At 40.0% G+C, this 21,568-nt stretch overlaps 1 protein-coding gene across 1 annotated transcript; it reads left to right on the top strand.

Annotated features, from left to right (window-relative positions):
- The first annotated feature begins 1,035 nt into the window (after positions 1-1,035).
- Positions 1,036-20,086, top strand: LOC131224220 (uncharacterized). Its single transcript, XM_058219756.1, has 3 exons — positions 1,036-1,179; positions 19,611-19,850; positions 19,946-20,086. Exons 1-3 carry the CDS (start codon positions 1,036-1,038, stop codon positions 20,084-20,086), a joined length of 525 nt encoding a protein of 174 aa, XP_058075739.1.
- The last annotated feature ends 1,482 nt before the right edge of the window (positions 20,087-21,568 follow it).

The raw sequence follows: 21,568 nt of genomic DNA, 5'->3' as shown, positions 1-21,568 counted from the left end.
TTCCAGCTAAACTATGGAAGGAAATAGAAGGAGGCAGTAATCCAATTACCACCCCCTCTCGGAAAATGTTCCTGGAGCAACAACTGTTGCTCCCCTGGAGGAAAACTCTCCTTTGACACACTTTACCCCTAAAATTCTTACTATTTACCATATCACTAAGCCCTTTAACCTATAAAAAAAGTGCCACATGGCATCTCTCTTCCCTCAATCAATCCAAAACTATCACATCATCAGTTACCCTTCATAAACCCTTAAATTACATAAAAGTCATTCCAAAAGGCTATAAATACCTCCCTCCTCTTTTCATTTTACACTAACTACAACCAACCAACAACCAAGTAAGCCCCCACCAAGAGAAGTAGAGAGACGGAGATAGTGAGTGAGAGTGAGAGGGACTGCTTGAGTTCTCAAGCTCCCATCTTTTTCAGCCCCTCTAACCTCCTTCAGCTATCTCTTAGCCTCACAGTTCTACTTAGGTCAACCATTCCCAACCATGGTGCACCCAAGCATCCAAGTCATTTTAAGTATAAGACAAAGATCATGTCATTATCAATAGCATTCATATTTCATCGATCATATCATTACTTCCCTTCCCGACCCCCCTGCTTCTCTAGGTTACCATCGAATTTATGCTCTGTGACTTGCCGAAACTCCGAATCCTGATACATGAGAAACTTATGATATCCTAATCCTCTTGCATAACATTTTAGTGTTATCACATCACCTCTTAACCTTCTTTCTCCTCTAGACATTCTCTGGACGTATGCTCTATGGTTTGTCGGAATTGCGGACCCTACCACATTAGAAATCCAAGTCTTTCCAGTATCATTTTAACGCTTTACATCCCATCATCTTATCCCCTAAGGGCCTGTTTGGCTGGGCAGATCCCGTGGAATTAAGAGGGATGGGATCACGATATCCCACCCGTCCATCCCATGGGTTTGTTTGGGTAGGTCTCTAACCTGTGGAAGATGGCAATCCCATGGGATTCACCTCATTGTTTCAGTCTACGGGCAAGGGATGTAAGAAATCCCGATGGGATTCGCTGCCATCCCACTGCGTCCTCGAGCCAATTCTATTGAAATTTCTCCCATCCCATCGTACGGACAACGGGATGAAGGCGCGCAGGCCGTCATGAAGAAAGAGGAAGATGGCGAGAGAAATATTTCTGGCGTGAAGGTATTTTCCATCAAGTATGTGTACAAATACCAGGCCACAATGCTCGTCTTCCTCACTGTAATTTGGCGGTGGTGAAGATCAGGACGAGGTATGTATTTCCTTCAGCATTTCTTGCCTGATGCTTTCCTGAAAGGCTCGATTTCTTCATGCATGCTGGTCCGACTTTCCATTTCTGATAAAAAAATCAGGCTTTTGCCTCCTTCATGTGTTACTGGCCTTCAAAATTGAGGGCTTTCACTGTTATAGACATCCTAACATTGGTTCCACAACATGCATGTCGGTTTGACTACCATTTTCTAGTATGAATTGGGGCTTTTGCCTCCTACATGTAACTGGATTTCTATTTTGAGGGATTGCATAGTTGCTGCTATCCTAATGGAGGTTCCGCAACCTGCGTGTTGATCCGATTTTTCTATTTCTACTAGAAGTTGAGGTTTTTGCCTCCTGCATGCTATGATCCTCTATTATGGAAATTACAATGTGTTTTGGACTATTAGATTTATATTGATTTAATTGTTGTTTACTTCGGAGGCTATATTCATATACTTTTTACTTGTTATATGATTATAGACTTGTACCTTTTTTATTTATGTCCATGCAGCCTTTCGAACAAATGATTTCCCTCTTTCAATGATTTTTGTTTTTTCATTCTAATTTTCTTTTCTTTTTTTCCTTCGTGCCTTCAACAGTGAAAATGATATGGAATGGATGGTTTATGTTGGTTCTCTGTTTTATTCTTCAAGATTATGCTATGAACCGGGCTGCTAGGTTCTTTTGCACTGCATCCAATGTTCTGAAAATGCTTACTGATTTTATCAACAATAGTATATACTGGCATGTTATTGTTGATTTGGATTAAATTCATGGCAATTTACTCTAAACAATTTTACTTTCCACAGATAAGTAGAATTTGTTTCAACGGTTTAAGATTTGGTTATTTTTCCTGTTGTATAAGTACATTTAGATTGTTAACAGCCATCTAATTGTTGCCAACCATTAGTTGTCTGTTCTCAGGCTAACAATTACATGGTCCCTGAGATTTCGATTCAGTCGATTCTATCTGCCAGTCTTGATTTGTTAGTGGTACCAAAAAATTCTGTGGGGGCCCACTGTGATGTGAAATAACATCTGATTTGTTTATCAAATGCGCCCTCTCATGTGTCATTGGCTGCCAAAGTTAAGGCCAATTGAAAATTCAGGAGTGTCAGACCATTAAAATCCTTCCAGATTGCCTGTGTGGGGTCCACTCTTTTTACAAGCCATCCAATCCATTCAGATATGCATGGACACCCCTAAACAATCATGTTATTCCAAAAGTCAGGCAAAGGGCGAAAAGTGGCTTAAAATCAGGTTTGAAACGAAGTAGGATATCAATTTGTAAATAACATGATTACATTTAGAAATCTAGTCCCTCAATATGAATGAGGATTGAACTATGAATTCCAGTCCCTTGGTTTCAATTTCACTTTCATTTTTCAGATTCACTTGAACTGTGATATACATTTAATCTCATTTTCATACTCATTTTTAGTTTCAAATTTACGTTTTGAGATTCATTTAGATATGGTATAGTAGCTTTGTTTCATGTTTCAGTTTCATATTCAATTTCGTATTTGAGATCCACTCATTTATATGTTTAGTCTTAGTTTCATATTCAGTTTCAGTTAATAAATTATAAACATATGTGCATTGTTATATATTAGTGGTTTCAAGTTTCAATATCAGTTTCTGAAACTTGGTTTGAGATCCTTCTTGACATACTTCATGTGTTTAGTCTTAGTTTCAAATTCATTTTCAAACTGTGGGCAGATTTCATATACAGTTCGAACTTCTATGACTGTTTATTTTTATGTTTCAATTTCGTCTTTCAGAATCACTTGAATTATGATATACATATCGTCTCATTTTCAAATTCAGTTTCAGTTTCAAATATCAATTTTGAGATTCATGTTGATATGGTATAGCTGTTTTCCTTCATGTTTCATTTTCAGTTTCAGATTTCGGATCCACTTGTGTACATGATTAGAATCATTTTCATGTTCACCACTAAAATCCTATTACAGATATTATTTGCACTACTATATATTTTTGGTTTCAAGTTTTAGTATCAGATTCGCTTAAACTGTGATATACATTTACTCTCATTTTCAATTTCAATTTCAGTTTCATATTTACTTTTGAGATGGATTTAGATATGGTATAGTTGCTTTATTTCATGATTCAGTTTCATATTTAGTTACATATTTGAGATCCACTCGTGTATCTGTTTAGTCTTAGTTTCACATTTGTTAAGGGTTAAATATTTCATATCAGACCCCAGTTATTACCTGCTTTTACGAATATGATACTGTGTGATGGCCCAACTTAATCATGTTTATGATGCAAGATGTATTTACGAGCCTGGACCGAAAAGAATGTTAAAAGCATGGATTTAACGCTCAGGAATCACCAAGGCAATGGACGGGACTCTACGAGACCAAGATCGATGCCAGAAATCCAAGAAAACTAAGAAACTGAAGTGCAAACGGGCCTGAAAGTCAGCTAGGATGCAAGATCACAGGGTTCCCACCATCCGCTCAGCTCGAAACTTCATACATGGCCTGAGGACCAGAAATTAACCGCACCTGTCGAATTTCATCCGTTTGATCCTTGTGAAAATGGCCCAACGAATAGATCAGTCCCTAAAACTCTGATTTTGGGCCCACCTGCTATCTGGATATGCTTCAAAATTGATCTCAACCGTTGAAATGAGATGAGAAAATGGACGGACGGAGTGGATTTACCATGAACATCACTGTGGACCCTACACCAGTACGAACGTGCATATGGGTGTGCACGTTCGCAGCGCACCAGACCGCTCCTTCTTCAAAGAACAGAAACGGAACTCTGTTTCCGCAGCGTCCGCACCAACAAATTCAGTGGGCCATCTTCATCATCTGATGCGATGATCCAAGCCTTCCAATGCATCCAAGGGGGCACGTCGACCATAGAGATGGTGAGCATCTACAACAATTCACGCACACACAGGAAGAGAGCGTTTAGACGCATGTCGGACGGCTGAAGCACGGATTCAGTGGGCCACAGTATCGAAAATCCAAAACTGTCTATCTCCAAACGGTTTTTCAAGGAGAAACTGATGTACGGGGTGGATTTCTCTGAAAAATCCGACCATGGGCCCCACCAAAGTATCAGGGCAAGAAGTTGGCACAAATTGCTGCGTCCATGAAAGCCGGATGATTCAGCTCGATCGGCGGACGATCTGCACCACCCAAAATCACAAGACACAAGTCCCAATCTCGGCCAGGACGTCGGATCAAGAAGGCCTGATCAATGGGCCCCGTAACAGCCACTACATGTGAACTGTTTTCTCATTTTCACTACGCAGAACAGAGTGCGCAACTAGGTTGCGCACGCACTGGCCTCCACTGGGAACTGTTGTGGCCCATTCATACGATCTGAGTGTAGGATCCGGACCATCCAGATGATAGGGAAGGAGATTTGGTCTGTCCCCATGCTGACAGATGGGATCGAAAGTACATCAGTGGACAATAACGAGCGTCCGATCTCCCCTATGTAGGAAACAGGATACGCAGGAATGGAATCCAACTCCTAGTTGGAACGTGACTTGTGCATAAATTCTTTTTATAAATGACGCCTTTCCATTCAACCAAGAGAGAATCATCATTCAAGGAAGGAGAGGGGCTTGGCGAAGGCTGGACGTGAGCAGGAAGAGAGAAGTGGATATCTGGTTTTTTTCTTGTTCTTTTCTTTTTCTTTTTCTTTTTATTTGCTTTGTTTAAAAAGTCCAGCCCATTCATGTGTGGCTAAACCTCTTAGCTAGGGCTAAGAGGTGAAGCTTGTAGTCTGATGGGAGAGACTTTGCTTGTGCCTATTGTTTAGACTGACTGATGTTGATTTTTGTTCAAATTAAAAGGAATACTTTCAGTTATTTTTAATGGTTTGTTATGACTGAAATTACAATAGATCTGCAATAGTTTTGAGTATTTCTCCCTCCTTTTGATGTTTATGACGTCAGGAAGCCCTGTTGTTCACCATCGTCTCATGGGCATGGTCGGATGACGGTACCCTTCCTAACCTTCAGGCATTGTTGATTGGTTGGTAATTAGTTTAATTCTGTTGTTTGCCTTGTCTCCTGGGCATGGTTTGGTGATGGAATCCATTCTAATTCATATACCTTTCATCTTGTGAAAACTAGATCAAATAAGTTCAGTTTAATTTCCATGATTCTTGATGCAGGCATAAGATCTCCCTGATCTCTATAAGTGGATCCTCTGAATCCCTAGTGTCCTTCCTCTGAATTCCTTAAGTTTTAGATTAGTATTTCATCATTATTCCTCAAATCACACTCGATTTAGATTTCATCTCATTCTAGTTCTAGTTCTAGTTAGCTTCAGATTACGTACAAGTTTCAGTCCCTTGGGATTCGATCTCGGTCTCACCGAGTTTATTACTACATCACAACCCTATACTTGGGGAGTGAACAAGTTTTTGGCGCCGTTGCCGGGGACTGACGGTTGCGATTCTCTAAAATTAATTAGGTTTAGAATTAGTTTAAGATTAGGATTTGACTAACTTTAGTCTTAGATTTTTATTTGATTTCTAAAACTAACTTGTTTTCCTGTTTTGTAGGATCCTGACATAAGTTTCTAAATTGGTAATTCTTTCCTAATTTCTCTACTTTTTCTACTTTTAAAATTAGGGTTTAAATTTTAGAAATTTTCTAATTCTAAGTTTTTTCCTATTTGTAGGAAATAGTTTATTTTTAGAAACTTTCCTCTTTTTTTTTTAGAAACTAGGTTAGTTATTTTCCTTTTTAGAAATTCTTTCTAATTTTGGCTCTTTAGAATCTAACTTTGTTTCCTAATTTATTTTTAAAAATTTTCTACTTGTAGACTTTTGGTTTAAAAACTAACTTTCCTATTTTGTAGGCCTTTAAGATAGAAATTTCTAATTCAGTAAGTTCTCTCTCTACTTTTTGTTTTTCTATCCTCTTTTAGTAATTTACTTTCTAGATTAAAACTTTCCTAATTTATTTTAGAAATTTCCACTCCCTTTTAGAAATCAGTTTACTGTTATCCTTGTTTTAAGGATTTTTCTTCTCTTTTTTTAGAATCTAACTTATTTTATCTTATTTTGCAGGTTTTTTTTAACTTAGGGACTCCAAGTTGGTAACTTCTTTCCAAACCTCTCTTTCTTGCTAGATTTTATTTTCCTTTCTTAGGATTAGGTTTCGAATTTGACTGAGGGCTCGAGTGTTTCATGCCCAAGTGGGCCCGTGACAACACTCGACGTCTCTTGACTAAAGGAGGATTGGTTGATGGGTTGACTATCCATCGCAGGACTAGACACCACTCGAAATCCCCTAAGTTAATTGAAGTGATGGCTGGAAACGAACCTCTTCTACCCCAACCTAGGGTGGAGGACATTCAGGATGAAAATGAGGTGTATCAAGCACCCCCGCCACGTACTCTACGAGATTATTTACAACCAGCGGGGGTGAGTACGCCCTCATGCATGATTTTTTCTGAAAATACAGGACATATGGACATCAAGCCAGGGGTTATCCAACTCCTTCCTAAGTTCCATGGGCTTGAATCTAAAGAACCATATCTACATTTGAAAGAGTTTGATGAGATCAGAGCCACTTTATATTTTCAAAATGTATCTGAGGACACAGTCAGGCTGAGACTCTTTCCTTTTTCCTTAAAAGAGAAGGCTAAGACGTGGTTACATTCACTGCGTCCTAGATCCATTGGCACATGAAATGACATGCAGAGGGAATTCATAAAGAAATTTTTCCCACATCATAAAACGATTACCCTCAGAAAAGCAATCATGAACTTCACCCAAAAGGAGGATGAAACATTTTACCAATGTTGGTAAAGGTTCAAGGATTTGGTCAGTTCATGCCCACAATCAGCTTTGAAACGTGCGCATTACAAATTTTTTCTACGATGGACTGACATCTTCCATGCGCCAAATGGTCGAGACAATGTGTAATGGAGAATTCATTAATAAAAATGTTGACAAGGTATGGGATTACCTCGATAGTCTTACTGAAAAAACACAATCATGGGACTATTACCCAAAGTCAAACACCACGTCTAGGCCGACTCAATTAAAGGAGAAAGGTGAATTATATCTCTTGAAAGAAGAGGATGATCTTAAGTGTAAAGTGACTACGCTCATAAGGAAAGTTGAGGCCATGGAAGGAAAGAAGGATAAGGTTAATGAAATTGTTTGCGGCATCTGTGATTGCAACATTCATACAACTGAAAATTGTCATACAATACCCGCCTTTCAAGAAGTGTTGAATGAGCAATCCAATGCTGTAAATAATTATCAAAGACCTTTCAATGGACCAATCTCTAATACGTACAATCCTGGTTGGAAAAATCATCCAAACTTTAGTTGGAGAAATGGACAAACTGCTACTCTTCAAAGTTTCTTCAATCAAAATCCAAATCAGGAGAAACCTCAAGAAGAACCGGTTCAAAATTCCATGCAAGAGATGACCCATACAATGCGAGACTTTATGCAAAAGATGGATTCATGTATGACGGTTACAGAAAAGGGGATGCTTCCTGCACAACCGCTCCCCAATCCTAAACCGCAATACGAGACAAGTGATCCCAGCTCTTCATATCAAATGGGGCATGCTAAATCCATCACCACTCTTAGGAGTGGGAAGATTATTGATAAAACCCTTCCGGTTAGGCCCAAAAAGCCTCAAGAACCAGAAGAGGACAACAATAATGGATCTAGTGAGGCCCCATAAAAATTAGAACCGGAACTTCTAAAAAAGCCAGCTGCTCCATTTCCCCAACGGTTGGTCGCACCAAAACCTCTCTCTAACTCTCAGGATATCCTAAAGGTGTTGAAACAAGTGAAAGTCAACATTCCTCTACTTGATGTCGTAAAACAGATACCTTCATATGCCAAATTCTTGAAAGACTTATGCACGACCAAACAACGGCAGAGTATTCAAAAGAAGATCTTCTTGACCGAGAAAGTGAGTGCCATCCTAAAGAAAAATGTGCCACAGAAATTCAAGGATCCCGGTAGCCCAACTATATCATGTGTAATCGGGGACCATTGAATTGATCATGCACTTCTTGACTTAGGAGCGAGCGTCAATTTGATTCCCTACTCGGTATACAAACAGTTAGGTTTGGGTGAATTAAAACCCACCCTAACCACACTACAACTTGCTGATCGCTCTGTTCGTGTACCAAGAGGGATAATTGAGGATGTGTTGGTCCAAGTTGATAGATTTTACTACCCTGTAGATTTTATCATCCTGGACACTGAACCCATAAATAACATGAGCACTCAGATCCCCGTCATCCTTGGTCGCCCATTCCTTGCCACTTCAAACGCAATTATCAATTGCAGGAATGGTGTCATGACTATGTCTTTTGGGAATATGACATTAGAGTCAAATATTTTTTTCAATAACGGCAGAAACTTAGAGGATGATGACGATTTCCACGACATTAACATGATTGACTCTTTAGTGGAAGATACGACACCTCTGACCTTATCCTCTGACCCTCTAGAGACGTGCCTGGCCCACTCCCATGATTTTGATGATGACATGATTAGGGAGACATGTGCCTTGCTTGATACTGCACCGGTACTTGAAGTTAACCGGTGGAGGCCACAATTTGAAGAGTTGCCCCAAACTGATGTAGTGCCTCTACCGTCTAACCTCAAGCCACCGAAGCTTAACCTAAAACCTTTGCCCTCTGATTTAAAATATGTCTATTTAGGTCAAGATGAGACATACCCGGTGGTGATCTCTGCCCACCTGGAGAAAGAACAGGAGAGTATGCTCATTTCTACTCTCATTGAGCATAAGGGAGCCCTTGGATGGACGATAGCGGACCTCAAGGGAATCAACCCCTTGATCTGTACTCACCGCATTTATCTTGAGGATAATGCTAAGACCACTCGGCAATCACAACGTAGACTAAATCCAAACATGAGGGAAGTGGTTAAGGCCGAGGTTCTTAAACTATTAGATGTGGGTATCATATACCCCATATCCGATAGTCAATGGGTGAGTCCAACTCAGGTGGTTCCTAAGAAGTCCGGGATCACCATCGTAGCCAATGCCAATAATGAACTCGTGCCAACTAGAGTTACTACTGGTTGAAGAATGTACATTGACTACAAGAAGCTGAATACCGTCACGAGGAAGGACCACTTTCCTTTACCCTTCATTAATCAAATCTTGGAAAGGCTAGCTGGTCATTCCTATTACTGTTTCCTTGACGGGTATTCGGGCTACAATCAAATTGAAATCGCCCCTGAGGACCAGGAAAAGACTACATTTACATGTCCCTACGGCACCTTTGCATACAGAAGGATGTCATTCGGATTGTGTAATGCCCCCGCCACCTTTCAGTGATGTATGATGAGTATCTTTTCTGATATAGTGGGGAAATATCTAGAGATCTTCATGGATGATTTCTCTGTTTTTGGTTCATCTTTCAGCGAGTGCTTAGAGAGTCTTAAATGTGTGCTGAAAAGATGTGAAGAGAAGAACTTGGTACTTAATTGGGAGAAGTGTCATTTCATGGTTCATAAGGGAATTGTCCTTGGACATATTATCTCGTCCAAAGGAATCAAGGTGGATAAGGCAAAAATCGATCTTATCTCTAACCTACCTCCACCCAAGAACATCAGAGATGTGCGATCCTTCTTAGGACAAGCAGGGTTTTATAGACGATTCATAAAGGACTTTTGTCTCCTCTCTCGTCCCTTATGTAATCTTCTGCAAAATGATGCACCATACGAGTGGACTGAGCAATGCCAGGAAGCTTTCACCAAGCTTAAGGGCATGTTAACCATTGCACCCATCATGCAGCCACCCGATTGGAACCTTCCTTTTGAGCTTATGTGCGACGCTTCTGATTATGCTCTTGGGGCGGTTTTAGGCTAGAGAAAAGATAAGAGGCCCTACATCATTCATTACGCAAGTAGAACTTTAAATTCTGCCCAAGTGAACTATTCGACTACGGAAAAGGAACTCCTAGCCGTAGTGTTCACTTTGGATAAATTTAGTTCCTACTTGATCGGATCCAAGATCATTATCTACACAGATCATACGGCACTTAAGTATCTTCTTTCTAAGAATGATTTTAAGCCCCGCTTGATACGATGGATCCTTCTACTCCAAGAATTTAATTTAAAAATTAAAGATAAAAAGGAAGTAGAGAACGTAGTGGCCGATCATCTGTCTCGCCTTAATACCTCCGATTCCCTTGAGGCGACCCATATCAATGATATGTTCCCTGATGAACAACTGTTCAGAGTCTCCCATTCACCTTGGTTCGCTGATATTGCTAATTATCTTGCCATAGGTTCCATACCGACACATTGGACTGTGCAAGATAAGAAGAAATTTTTCACCAAGCTACGCAACTTTTTCTGAGACAATCCATATTTGTTTAAATATTGCCCAGACCAGATCCTAAGGAGATGTATACCAGACGATGAGCATCAGAGTGTCATCTCCTTCTGTCACTCACAGGCCTGTGATGGTCACTTTTCTGCTAAAAAAATCACGGCCAAGATTTTACAGTGTGGCTTTTATTGGCCCACTATGTTCAGGGACACTCATGAGTTTTGCAAGGCTTGTGAGCGTTGTCAAAAATTGGGAGCATTATCCCGTTGAAATATGATGCCTTTGAATCACATCCTTATCATATAAGTATTTGACTGTTGGGACATCGATTTCATGGGACCATTCCCCTAATCATTTGAAAATTTGTATATTTTGTTCGCCGTAGATTATATCACTAAATGGGTCGAAGCAATTCCGTGCCGAAATAATGACCATCGCACGGTCATTAAATTCTTAAAAGAGAACATCCTTTCGTGGTTCGGGACGCCTCGAGCCATCATTAGTCATGGGGGCTCACACTTTTGTAATAGACCATTCGAGAGCTTAATGAAGAAATACGGTATCTCTCATAAGGTGAGCACCCCATACCATCCACAGACAAGTGGACAAGCTGAGATTTTCAATAGGGAGATCAAACATATCCTAGAAAAAACGGTTAACCCTGATCGTAAGGATTGGTCAATCCGATTGACCGATGCCTTATGGGCATACCGTACTGCTTTCAAAACCCCTATTGGAACATCTCCCTTTAGACTGGTCTATGGAAAAGCTTGTCACTTGCCTGTAGAGTTAGAACATAAAGCGTACTGGGCGATCAAAAATCTGAATTTCAATCTGGACAACGCTGGCTTGCTACGTAAACTTCAATTAAATGAACTTGAAGAAATCCAAAACGATGCGTACGAAAACTCGAGAATTTACAAAGACAGAATGAAGGTGTTTCATGACCAACGTATTCTACGGAAATCATTCACACCTGGTCAAAAAGTCCTTTTGTATAATTCTCGATTACATCTCTTTCCAGGTAAGCTTCGATCTCGTTGGACTGGCCCTTACATTGTGGTCACTGCGTATCCTCATGGGGCTGTTGAGATAAGAGATCTTGACAATGGCAAAGAGTTTAAAGTAAATGGACATCGCTTAAAGCCATTTGTCGAGAAATTTGATTCAGAGGACATGTTCATACCTCTGACTGATCCTGTTTACCAGGATTGATCTCCTAGTCTGATGGAGGTATAGGTAGGTTTCCTGTTTCCATAGGACTAGGGTAGTTTCCTTTATTCTGTTTTAGGATAGACGATAAACTTAGCGCTCCTGGGAGCCAACCCAGCTTTTCATTTTCCTAGTTAGTTAGTTCAATGTTTGTGGGTAACATTGCTGCAAACCCTCACGAGACTACAACTCGTCCACTAGGGGCAACCTAGGGGTTTAAAGGCTTGTTGCATACGCTAAATGCAATCGAGAGCACCTGCGAAAGTGGTGTAGGTAGGATTTTATTTTTGTTATTTTTATTTTTTTTTGGTTTCTCTCTTGTGCTGACCCGCTCTTACGTAGATATCTTTGGAAAGCCTCTTGATTCTTTCATCCAGGTACTATCTTTCCATCACTCCTCTTATATTTTCGTAGTCCCATGTGCATTGCATGCTTATTTCTTTTACATTGAAGACAATGTAGATTTTTGGTCGGGGGTTGGGGAGATTAGGTTTCCTAATCAGTGTTTTCTTGGTTTTGAGCAAAAATTGTGAAAATTTTAAAATTTTTCTAGAATTTCGTATGAATTCGAAGTGACTTTGACGGCCATCTTAGATTTAGAATTATAAGATAAGTGATGTTGAAATTTATGACTCTTGGATTCAACTATTTGTTAGATTTCATAGTTAAGTTAGAACTATTAATCCATGATTAGAAGTTTTAAACATTGATTGAATCATAATTTTACATATCACATCTCGCTTACACATTAAGGTTCCACTAGATATTGAAGGATTAATTTGGTGATCACTAAGCTTGAAAGGAACCAACTTGAGAAATTGAAAGGAGTGGGCGGATGCTCTTCACCAGAGGTTTGCTCCCTATAGGTGAGGATTTGATTCCCCAAGGTTGATATTTCAAAAAGGTTGGGTGTACGGTCTTCACCATAGGTTTGCTCCCTATAGGTGCGGATTCAATTCCCCTCCTTGGTGTTACTAGTAAAAAGTTGATATAGTGTATAAATCATTAAAAGCTGGAAGAATGGGGCAAGTTTAATTTAGGTTTTGGTGGTCCTAAATGCTTTTGTTGAGTACCAATGACATCATGAAATAGAGAAGTGAACCTTGATGATAAGCCGAGATTTCATTATACACTCATGGTACTTAATGTTTAGAATTGTTCTAATTAATACATAAATACTTTAAACTTAATTATGAAATTTATTGTGTGCTTGATTCCAGGAGGAAGTAATGCCCAACATTCATGCATCTTAGAATTCGCGTATCTAGATTGCTTTTCAAAAATCACTCGAGTTCATAGAAATTGTCCTGTAATTCTCAACTTATTCTTTTTGCATACTTTGCTCGGGACTAGCAAAATGCTGGTTGGGGGTTGTGTTAAGGGTCAAATATTGCATATCAGACCCCAGTTATTACCTGCTTTTACGAATATGATACTGTGTGATGGCCTAATTTAATCATGTTTGTGATGCAAGGTGTATTTACGAGCCTGGACCGAAAAGGATGTTAAAAGCATGGATTTAACACTCAGGAATCACCAAGGCAATGGACGGGACTCTAGGAGACCAAGATCGATGCCAGAAATCTAAGAAAACCAAGAAACTGAAGTGCAAACGGGCCTGAAAGTCAGCTAGGATGCAAGATCACAGGGTTCCCACCATCCGCTCAGCTCGAAACTTCATACATGGCCTGAGGACCAGAAATTAACCGTACCTGTCGAATTTCATCCATTCGATCCTTGTGAAAATGGCCCAACGAATAGATCAGCCCCTAAAACTCTGATTTTGGGCCCACCTGCTATCTGGATATGCTTCAAATTTGGTCTCAACCGTTGAAATGAGATGAGAAAATGGACGGACGGAGTGGATTTACCATGAACATCACTGTGGACCCTACACCAGTACGAACGTGTATATGGGTGTGCACGTTCGCAGCGCACCAGACCGCTCCTTCTTCAAAGAACAGAAACGGAACTCTGTTTCCTCAGCGTCCGCACCAACAAATTCAGTGGGCCATCTTCATCATCTGATGCGATGATCCAAGCCTTCCAATGCATCCAAGGGGGGCGTCGACCATAGAGATGGTGACCATCTGCAACAATTCACGCACACACGGGAAGAGAGCGTTTAGACGCAGGTCGGACGGCTGAAGCACGGATTCAGTGGGCCACAGTATCGAAAATCCAAAACTGTCTATCTCCAAACGGTTTTTCAAGGAGAAACTGATGTACGGGGTGGATTTCTCTGAAAAATCCGACCATGGGCCCCACCAAAGTATCAGCGCAAGAAGTTAGCGCAAATTGCTGCGTCCATGAAAGCCGGACGATTCAGCTCGATCGGCGGACGATCCGCACCACCCAAAATCACAGGACGCAAGTCCCAATCTCGGCCAGGACGTCGGATCAGGAAGGCCTGATCAATGGGCCCCGTAACAGCCACTACATGCGAACTGTTTTCTCATTTTCACTGCGCAGAACAGAGTGCGCGACTAGGTTGCGCACACACTGTCCTCCACTGGGAACTGTTGTGGCCCATTCATACGATCTGAGTGTAGGATCCGGACCATCCAGATGATAGGGAAGGAGATTTGGTCTGTCCCCATGCTGACAGATGGGATCGAAAGTACATCAGTGGACAATAACGAGCGTCCGATCACCCCTATGTAGGAAACAGGATACACAGGAATGGAATCCAACTCCTAGTTGGAACGTGACTTGTGCATAAATTCTTTCTATAAATGACGCCTTTCCATTCAACCAGAGGATGATCATTCAAGGAAGGAGAGGGGCTTGGCGAAGGCTGGACGTGAGCAGGAAGAGAGAAGTGGATATCTAGTTTTTTCTTGTTCTTTTCTTTTTCTTTTTCTTTTTATTTGCTTTATTTAAAAAGTCCAGCCCATTCGTGTGTGGCTAAACCTCTTAGCTAGGGCTAAGGGGTGAAGCTTGTAGTCTGATGGGAGAGACTTTGCTTGTGCTTATTGTTTAGACTGACTGATGTTGATTTTTGTTCAAATTAAAAGGAATAATTTCAGTTATTTTTAATGGTTTGTTGTGACTGAAATTACAATAGATCTGCGATAGTTTTGAGTATTTCTTCCTCCTTTTGATGTTTATGACGTCAGGACGCCCTGTTGTTCACCATCGTCTCATGGGCATGGTCGGATGACGGTACCCTTCCTAACCTTCAGGCATTGTTGATTGGTTGGTAATTAGTTTAATTCTGTTATTTGCCCTGTCTCCTGGGCATGGTTTGGTGATGGAATCCATTCTAATTCATATACCTTTCATCTCGTGAAAACTAGATCAAATAAGTTCAATTTAATTTCCATGATTCTTGATGCAGGCATAAGATCTCCCTGATCTCTATAAGTGGATCCTCTGAATCCCTAGTGTCCTTCCTCTGAATTCCTTAAGTTTTAGATTAGTATTTCATCATTATTCCTCAAATCACACTCGATTTAGATTTCATCTCATTCTAGTTCTAGTTCTAGTTAGCTTCAGATTACGTACAGGTTTCAGTCCCTTGGGATTCGATCTCGGTCTCACCGAGTTTATTACTACATCACAATCCTATACTTGGGGAGTGAACAACATTCAATTTCATTATTGAATTGTAAACATGTGTGCACTGTTATATGGGACTGGTTTCAAGTTTCAGTTTCAGATTCTGAAACCTGGTTTGAGATCCTGGTTGACATACTTCATGTGTTTAGCCTTAGTTTCAAATTCAGTTGCAAACTGTTTCAGATTTCATATACAGTTCGAACTTCTATGGCTGTTTATTTTCATGTTTCGGTTTCAATTTCAGTTTCATCTTTCAAAATCACTTGAACTATGATATACATATCGTCTCATTTTCAATTTCAGTTTCAGTTTCAAATCTCAGTTTTTAGATTCATGTTGATATGAAATAGCTGCTTTGCTTCATGTTTCATTTTCAGGTTCAGATTTCAGATCCACTCCTGTACATGATTAGAATCATTTTCATGTTCACCATTAAAATCAGATTACAGATATTATTTGCACTGCCATATATTTTTGGTTTAAAGTTTCAGTATCAGATTCACTTGCACTGTGATATACATTTATTCTCATTTTTGTTTTAAGTTTCAGTTTCATATTTACTTTTGAGATTCATTTACATATGGTATAGGTACTTTGTTTCATGTTTCAGTTTCATATTCAATTACATAGTTGAGATCCACTCGTGTATATGTTTAGTCTTAGTTTCACATTCAATTTCATTATTGAATTGTAAGTGTGTGTGCACTATTATACGAGACTGGTTTCGAGTTTCAGTTTCAGATTCTGAAACCTGGTTTGAGATCCTACTTAACATACTTCATGTGTTTAGTCTTAGTTTCAAATTCGGTTTCAAATTGTTTCAATTTCATATACAGTTCAAACTTCTATGGCTGTTTATTTTCATGTCTCGGTTTCATGTTTAGTTTCGTCTTTCAGAATCACTTCAACTATGATATACATATCGTCTCATTTTCAATTTCAGTTTCAACTTCAAATCTCAGTTTTGAGATTCATGTTGATATGATATAGTTGTTTTTCATGTTTCATTTGCCATCGACCCTATATATATAAAATAGGTCCGATCAACATATTTGATCCATCTATTTGTTAAGGCCAATCATGGGTTGTATATGATTCTAAAGAATAACTTTTGTTAGGCAATCGTAACCATCCCATGGCTTGGAAAAAATGAATGGCTATGGAAAATACAGATAAATCAAGGATTGATAAGATAATCTGATCAGTGCAATTTTTGCATGTTAGTTATTCAGGCTCACATGGATGGACCATGCCCCCAAATCCCCTCCACAAGACAATCTTAACCACTCAAATGTAGGTCTAAAGAAAACATCTATCCATCCAATATCACGTCCTTCTTTCCATTTACCCAGCTGCTGCCCTTTTTTTCACCTTCCAGCCACTACTGACCACTGATGGAAAAAGTTTGGGATGGAATGTCCAAGCCATGAGATTTTTGGGGCATTGCTCATCCATGGTGGGCCTTTCCATCAGATAATTGATTTGAACCACTAAATCATGAGATCCACTTGGAGAAACTCAGGGCATGATATATCATAGATAAAAGAATTATCAATCTCAAATTCATAATATGTAAATTGACATGCAACAACCTTGCGCAACAACAAGGCACGCAAAGCCCATTGAACTAGCATATTACGTTTGTATGCACTAGCTCTGACGTGCTCGAGTCCTGCCTGTAATTACTCACTGTTCGAGTGAAGAACAATACACACCCAAGATATTTCTGTTTAGTTTCAGTGATGTAGGATGTGTTATATATTTTGGCCCAACTTCCTCACAGTATGAAGATTAAATATTTTGGGCCAGCTTAAACCATATACTCCTAATTTTCTATTATATTTCCATACGTTCAGGTTACGGGATCTACTACTTTGAGTAACAAACGAAATTCATTGCACATGACCTACTTTTAGTTGATATCCAGGTATGTACCACATCTTGTTAACGCAGGTATTCTTTTCGGTTGTAGACGTAACAAGTGTCAGGCATGGCATGATTGCACTGTTTCCTAAATTGTTCTTCAGTTGAACTTTAGATCTTCTTAAATTTAGAAAACACTGCCCATAAATTTATGTTTCCTGTTTGAACACGTAAATTTTCCTATGTAATTCATCCGATAGTGGTGTCATTTAAGGATAATTTTGGGTTTCATGACAACTTATAAAGTAAATAGAGGACATTGTGGTTGGTGTTTAAATGACATCCAACTTGTAGCATTTGTTGGGGGTCGAATGGAGCAATGGATCTAATATACCTTATAGGATATTATGGATCGCTTTGAAAATATAATAAAGATTTAATCAGTATAATTGTTGTTATTTCATTGACATTGAAATCCGTCCAGGCAGCACTGGTTGGGCCCGATGTGATGTAAGTGTTTTAAAACTTACAAAATCCATCAGGAGAGGTGCACACCGTTGGATCTGGAATGGACAGTGATGAGGAAGAAGAGAGGGAAAGGGCTATTGTCATGCAAGCGATGGCAGCTTGTGTAGCAGTTGTAGGGGAATACTGTCGCGTATACTTGTTCAAACAACCGGCGTGACACGGTGACAATGAGCGGGCGAGGTTCATCAACTCTATCATTCAGGCGATAGACGTGGATTATCTAACTCAACTCAGGATGAGTCAAGATGCTTTCTTTGAGTTATGTACTACACTTCGCGAGAAGACACATTTGCATGACACTCATCATGTGAGTCTAGAAGAACAGGTGGTTATGTTCCTTCTTATCGTTGGCCATAATGTTCGCAATAGGGTCATAGGGCACAAATTTATTTGATCCGGTGAAACCGTTAGCTGTCACTTTAACCGCGTTTTGGATGCGATTGTATCATTATACCCAAAGTTTGTTAAACAGCCAAGTACAAAAACACCACCCGAGATTCAAATGAATATCAGTTGGGCTCCATACTTTCAGGTATCAATTTCATTAACAATCAATGTATATGTATGTTGCTATACTCATACCCCTAATAACAAATCTGACCCTAAAAGAAATTTGATGAAATGCATATAGGACTGTGTTGGTGCAATTGACGGGACACACATACCTGCTCAGGTCCAGTCTGCAGATCATGCGAGCTTCCGCAATCAAAAAAGATTCCTCTCATAAAATGTACTCATGGCATATTCATTTGACATAAATTTCCTTTACATATTAGCTGGTTGGGAGGGTTCAGCCTCGAATGCGAGGGTGCTGCACAACGCTCTGACCTGATCAGATGATCCATTACATGTACCGCATGGTAATGGTTACATCCCTTCTAGATTACTCCTCCATTTAATACTTGTGAAATATTCGAGTATCCATTTAATGGAACATTTATTTAAATGTGTAGGGAAATATTATGTTGTCGACGCTGGATATGCGCATTCAACCGGTTTTATGGCTCCATACCAAGGCGTGCGATACCACTTACAAGAGTATGGAACCGGGAGAGCGCCTGCGAATATGAATGAGCTGTTTAATTACCGACATACGCAATTACGTAATGCAATCGAGCATTGTTTTGGTGTAATGAAAAACAAATTTCCCATATTGAAGACGGCTAGTCAGTTTGAGTTTCACACACAAGTGAAAATTGTTGTAGCGTGCTACATGCTACACAATTTCATACGATCCATACTTCAGTCTCATGAAGATGGATCTTTTCCTTCAGAGGAGAGTAACCCAACACCACATGAGGTGTCAACAATTGACGAAAGGCAATAGTTGCTACGCGTCACTCAACAAGAAAAGGATACTTGGAATCTAGTGCGGGATGATATTGCTACTCAAATGTAAGCAGATGCACAACAGAATAGTAGGAGTAGATAGCTAATTTATTTTCACTTCTCCCTTTTGCAATTTTACCTGCTGACCGAATAATACTTAAGTCCTCATAATATTTATTACTTAACTATAGAAATTTAGCTATGTGCATATGGATGCACCATATTGTTGATCAACAATGTTCCATTTCTCACACTAAGAAGGTTGACATTGAATGTAATTAATATGTACTTTACATGTCCTGCATGCATAAGTGACATGGCAGACCTAAGGTCTAATCATAGTTCAACACCGACTGTATCACCGATTAGGACAACTGTGATGCCGACTCGAAGTTCACCACGTGGAAAGACGGTCAAATCCCTTGCAGAGCCTCTGTCTCGAGCGGCTAAAATAAAATGGAGTGCAGAAATAGATCAAGTGCTTTTTGATGTCCTGCTAGAACAGGTTGCTTTGGGACGTAAGGTAGATAATGGTTTCAAGAGGGAAGCCTACCAAGCAATGACAGAAGAGGTCATGAAGCATACGGGCATACCCGTCAACCGGCAGAATGTGCAGAACCGTCTGAGGTATTACAAGCACGAATATATTACCGTCAAGGACATGCTGGCGGCTAGTGGGTTCGAATGGGATAATGAGCGCATGGTCGTTACGGCCCCTGATGAGGTCTGGGAGGATTACCTTAAGGTATGATTTATATAAGTGCATTTTCCATAACACATTCACAAACCCATCTATCGAATGTATTTTTCCTAACTTACAACTATATTTTACGGTTGCAGTCTCACCCGCGTGCTAAACATCTACGCGGGAAAAGAATTGAGAGAATGCATGACCTTGCGGTCATCGTCGGATCCGATCAGGCAACTAGACGATATGTGCAAGGAAGTACAATTATGGCCATGTCATCCTCTCGGATTTAGTGAAATCTCAATGAGTCCTAGAGAGATGCTGAAGATGATCTGGATGATACCATTGACCTCTCTTAGGACCACGTATCGTACTCATCAAGCAGAAATTTTTCATCAGATACTCCATCGATGGAAAGACGCGAAACCCGTGGCACTCCTAGTCGGACTCCAGATTCTGAATGTAATCGAGATGGAGGTGCATCAAAGAAACGTATGCGGCCTCCTCATCCCTGCGACGTACTCGGCATCTCCCTTAATACGGTTGCAGAGGCTATGCGCGATTTTGGCCTAGGCAAGGAGGTAAATCGTACTAGTAAGGTACTTGATGTTCTTGAAGAGGTGCAAGGGTTGACCAACTCAGAATTTATCAAAGTTGGTCAGCTGTTGAGCAAGGACGAGAAGCTGGCATCGTTCTTTGTCAGTCTCTGACCCGAGAGGCGCGTTGAGTGGCTGAGGAGAACACTCTGTGAGAACGATGTCAATGCAGGAGTTGGTTCGGTCTAACATGCTCTTACCCGTCGTTGTGTTGATCTGTTATTTTATGGGACTGTAATAACTTTTTTATATGCTGGGGATTGTTTGTTTGTTTTTTTCTGGATTTTTTGGATTTATACAATTGGTATACCGTGTATACCAATTTGACTGGTGTAGTAATACTCTAATTTTATAGTTTAATATAGTTTACATATGTTCTGCCACATGCTTGTTGCTCAGCACATTAAGACAGATAGAGCTACACACATCGTATGGACGAAGGGTACGTATTATCAATTATTTGAAATTCAAATCCTCTGATAATATTTTTGATTTATTTGTAACGGGTCAATTTTTTGTATTTAGTATATGCACATTCAGACTTGCTGCACCTTGAACATGCCAATAATACACATGTCAATGCGGATGGCAAAAGAGAAGTACTATGTCGTTCTTGTGGGCCGTCGACCCAGCATTTATCTGACATGGGACGATGCTAGGCTGGAGGTTGAGGGATTCAATGGAGGGAGACACTGGGCATTCAAGAATTGGAGGGAGGCGGTTTCCTGCTGGGAGAGTTACTTCGGTGGGACTGGTGCACAATTGCAGCCTGCCACAAAAACTCATGCGGTTCATGTCACCGCACAGATAGATGAGGTCGACATCCATCATTCGTCGACTTTGTCTATCCATCGGTCGACCCGGGCCAGGGTCGACATGTCCACGACGACTAATGATCTTGCCCCATCTTGTGAAGAGAGTTTTTATGGACTTTTGATCTGCATTCTCGTTATTTTCTTCGCCCTACTTACAATTATTAAATTTTAGCTGTAGAGGTTCTGTAACCTAATGAATATTATTTTTTACCTTTTTTTTTTGGGGGGGGGGGGGGATTTTGATTGTGTGTTATGGCTATCTTTAGCTATATCTACAGATTGTATGGTTTTTTATCTATCTTTGATTGCAGATCTGTGTTAGATTTTGATCCATTTTTTAAATTTTATTAATCATCCGATTGTA

Source organism: Magnolia sinica, chromosome 13 (assembly GCF_029962835.1).
Source record: "Magnolia sinica isolate HGM2019 chromosome 13, MsV1, whole genome shotgun sequence".
NCBI lineage: Eukaryota > Viridiplantae > Streptophyta > Magnoliopsida > Magnoliales > Magnoliaceae > Magnolia > Magnolia sinica.
This window is presented reverse-complemented; position numbering and strand designations above follow the sequence as displayed.

Bases quoted from the DNA above. Each gene is read 5' to 3' on its own strand.
- LOC131224220 (XM_058219756.1), top strand. From the start codon at position 1,036: ATGGGATTCGCTGCCATCCCACTGCGTCCTCGAGCCAATTCTATTGAA. The intron at 1,180-19,610 runs GTATTTTCCATC...CTGCTAGAACAG, and splicing joins GAAATATTTCTGGCGTGAAG to GTTGCTTTGGGACGTAAGGT. The intron at 19,851-19,945 runs GTATGATTTATA...TTACGGTTGCAG, and splicing joins TCTGGGAGGATTACCTTAAG to TCTCACCCGCGTGCTAAACA.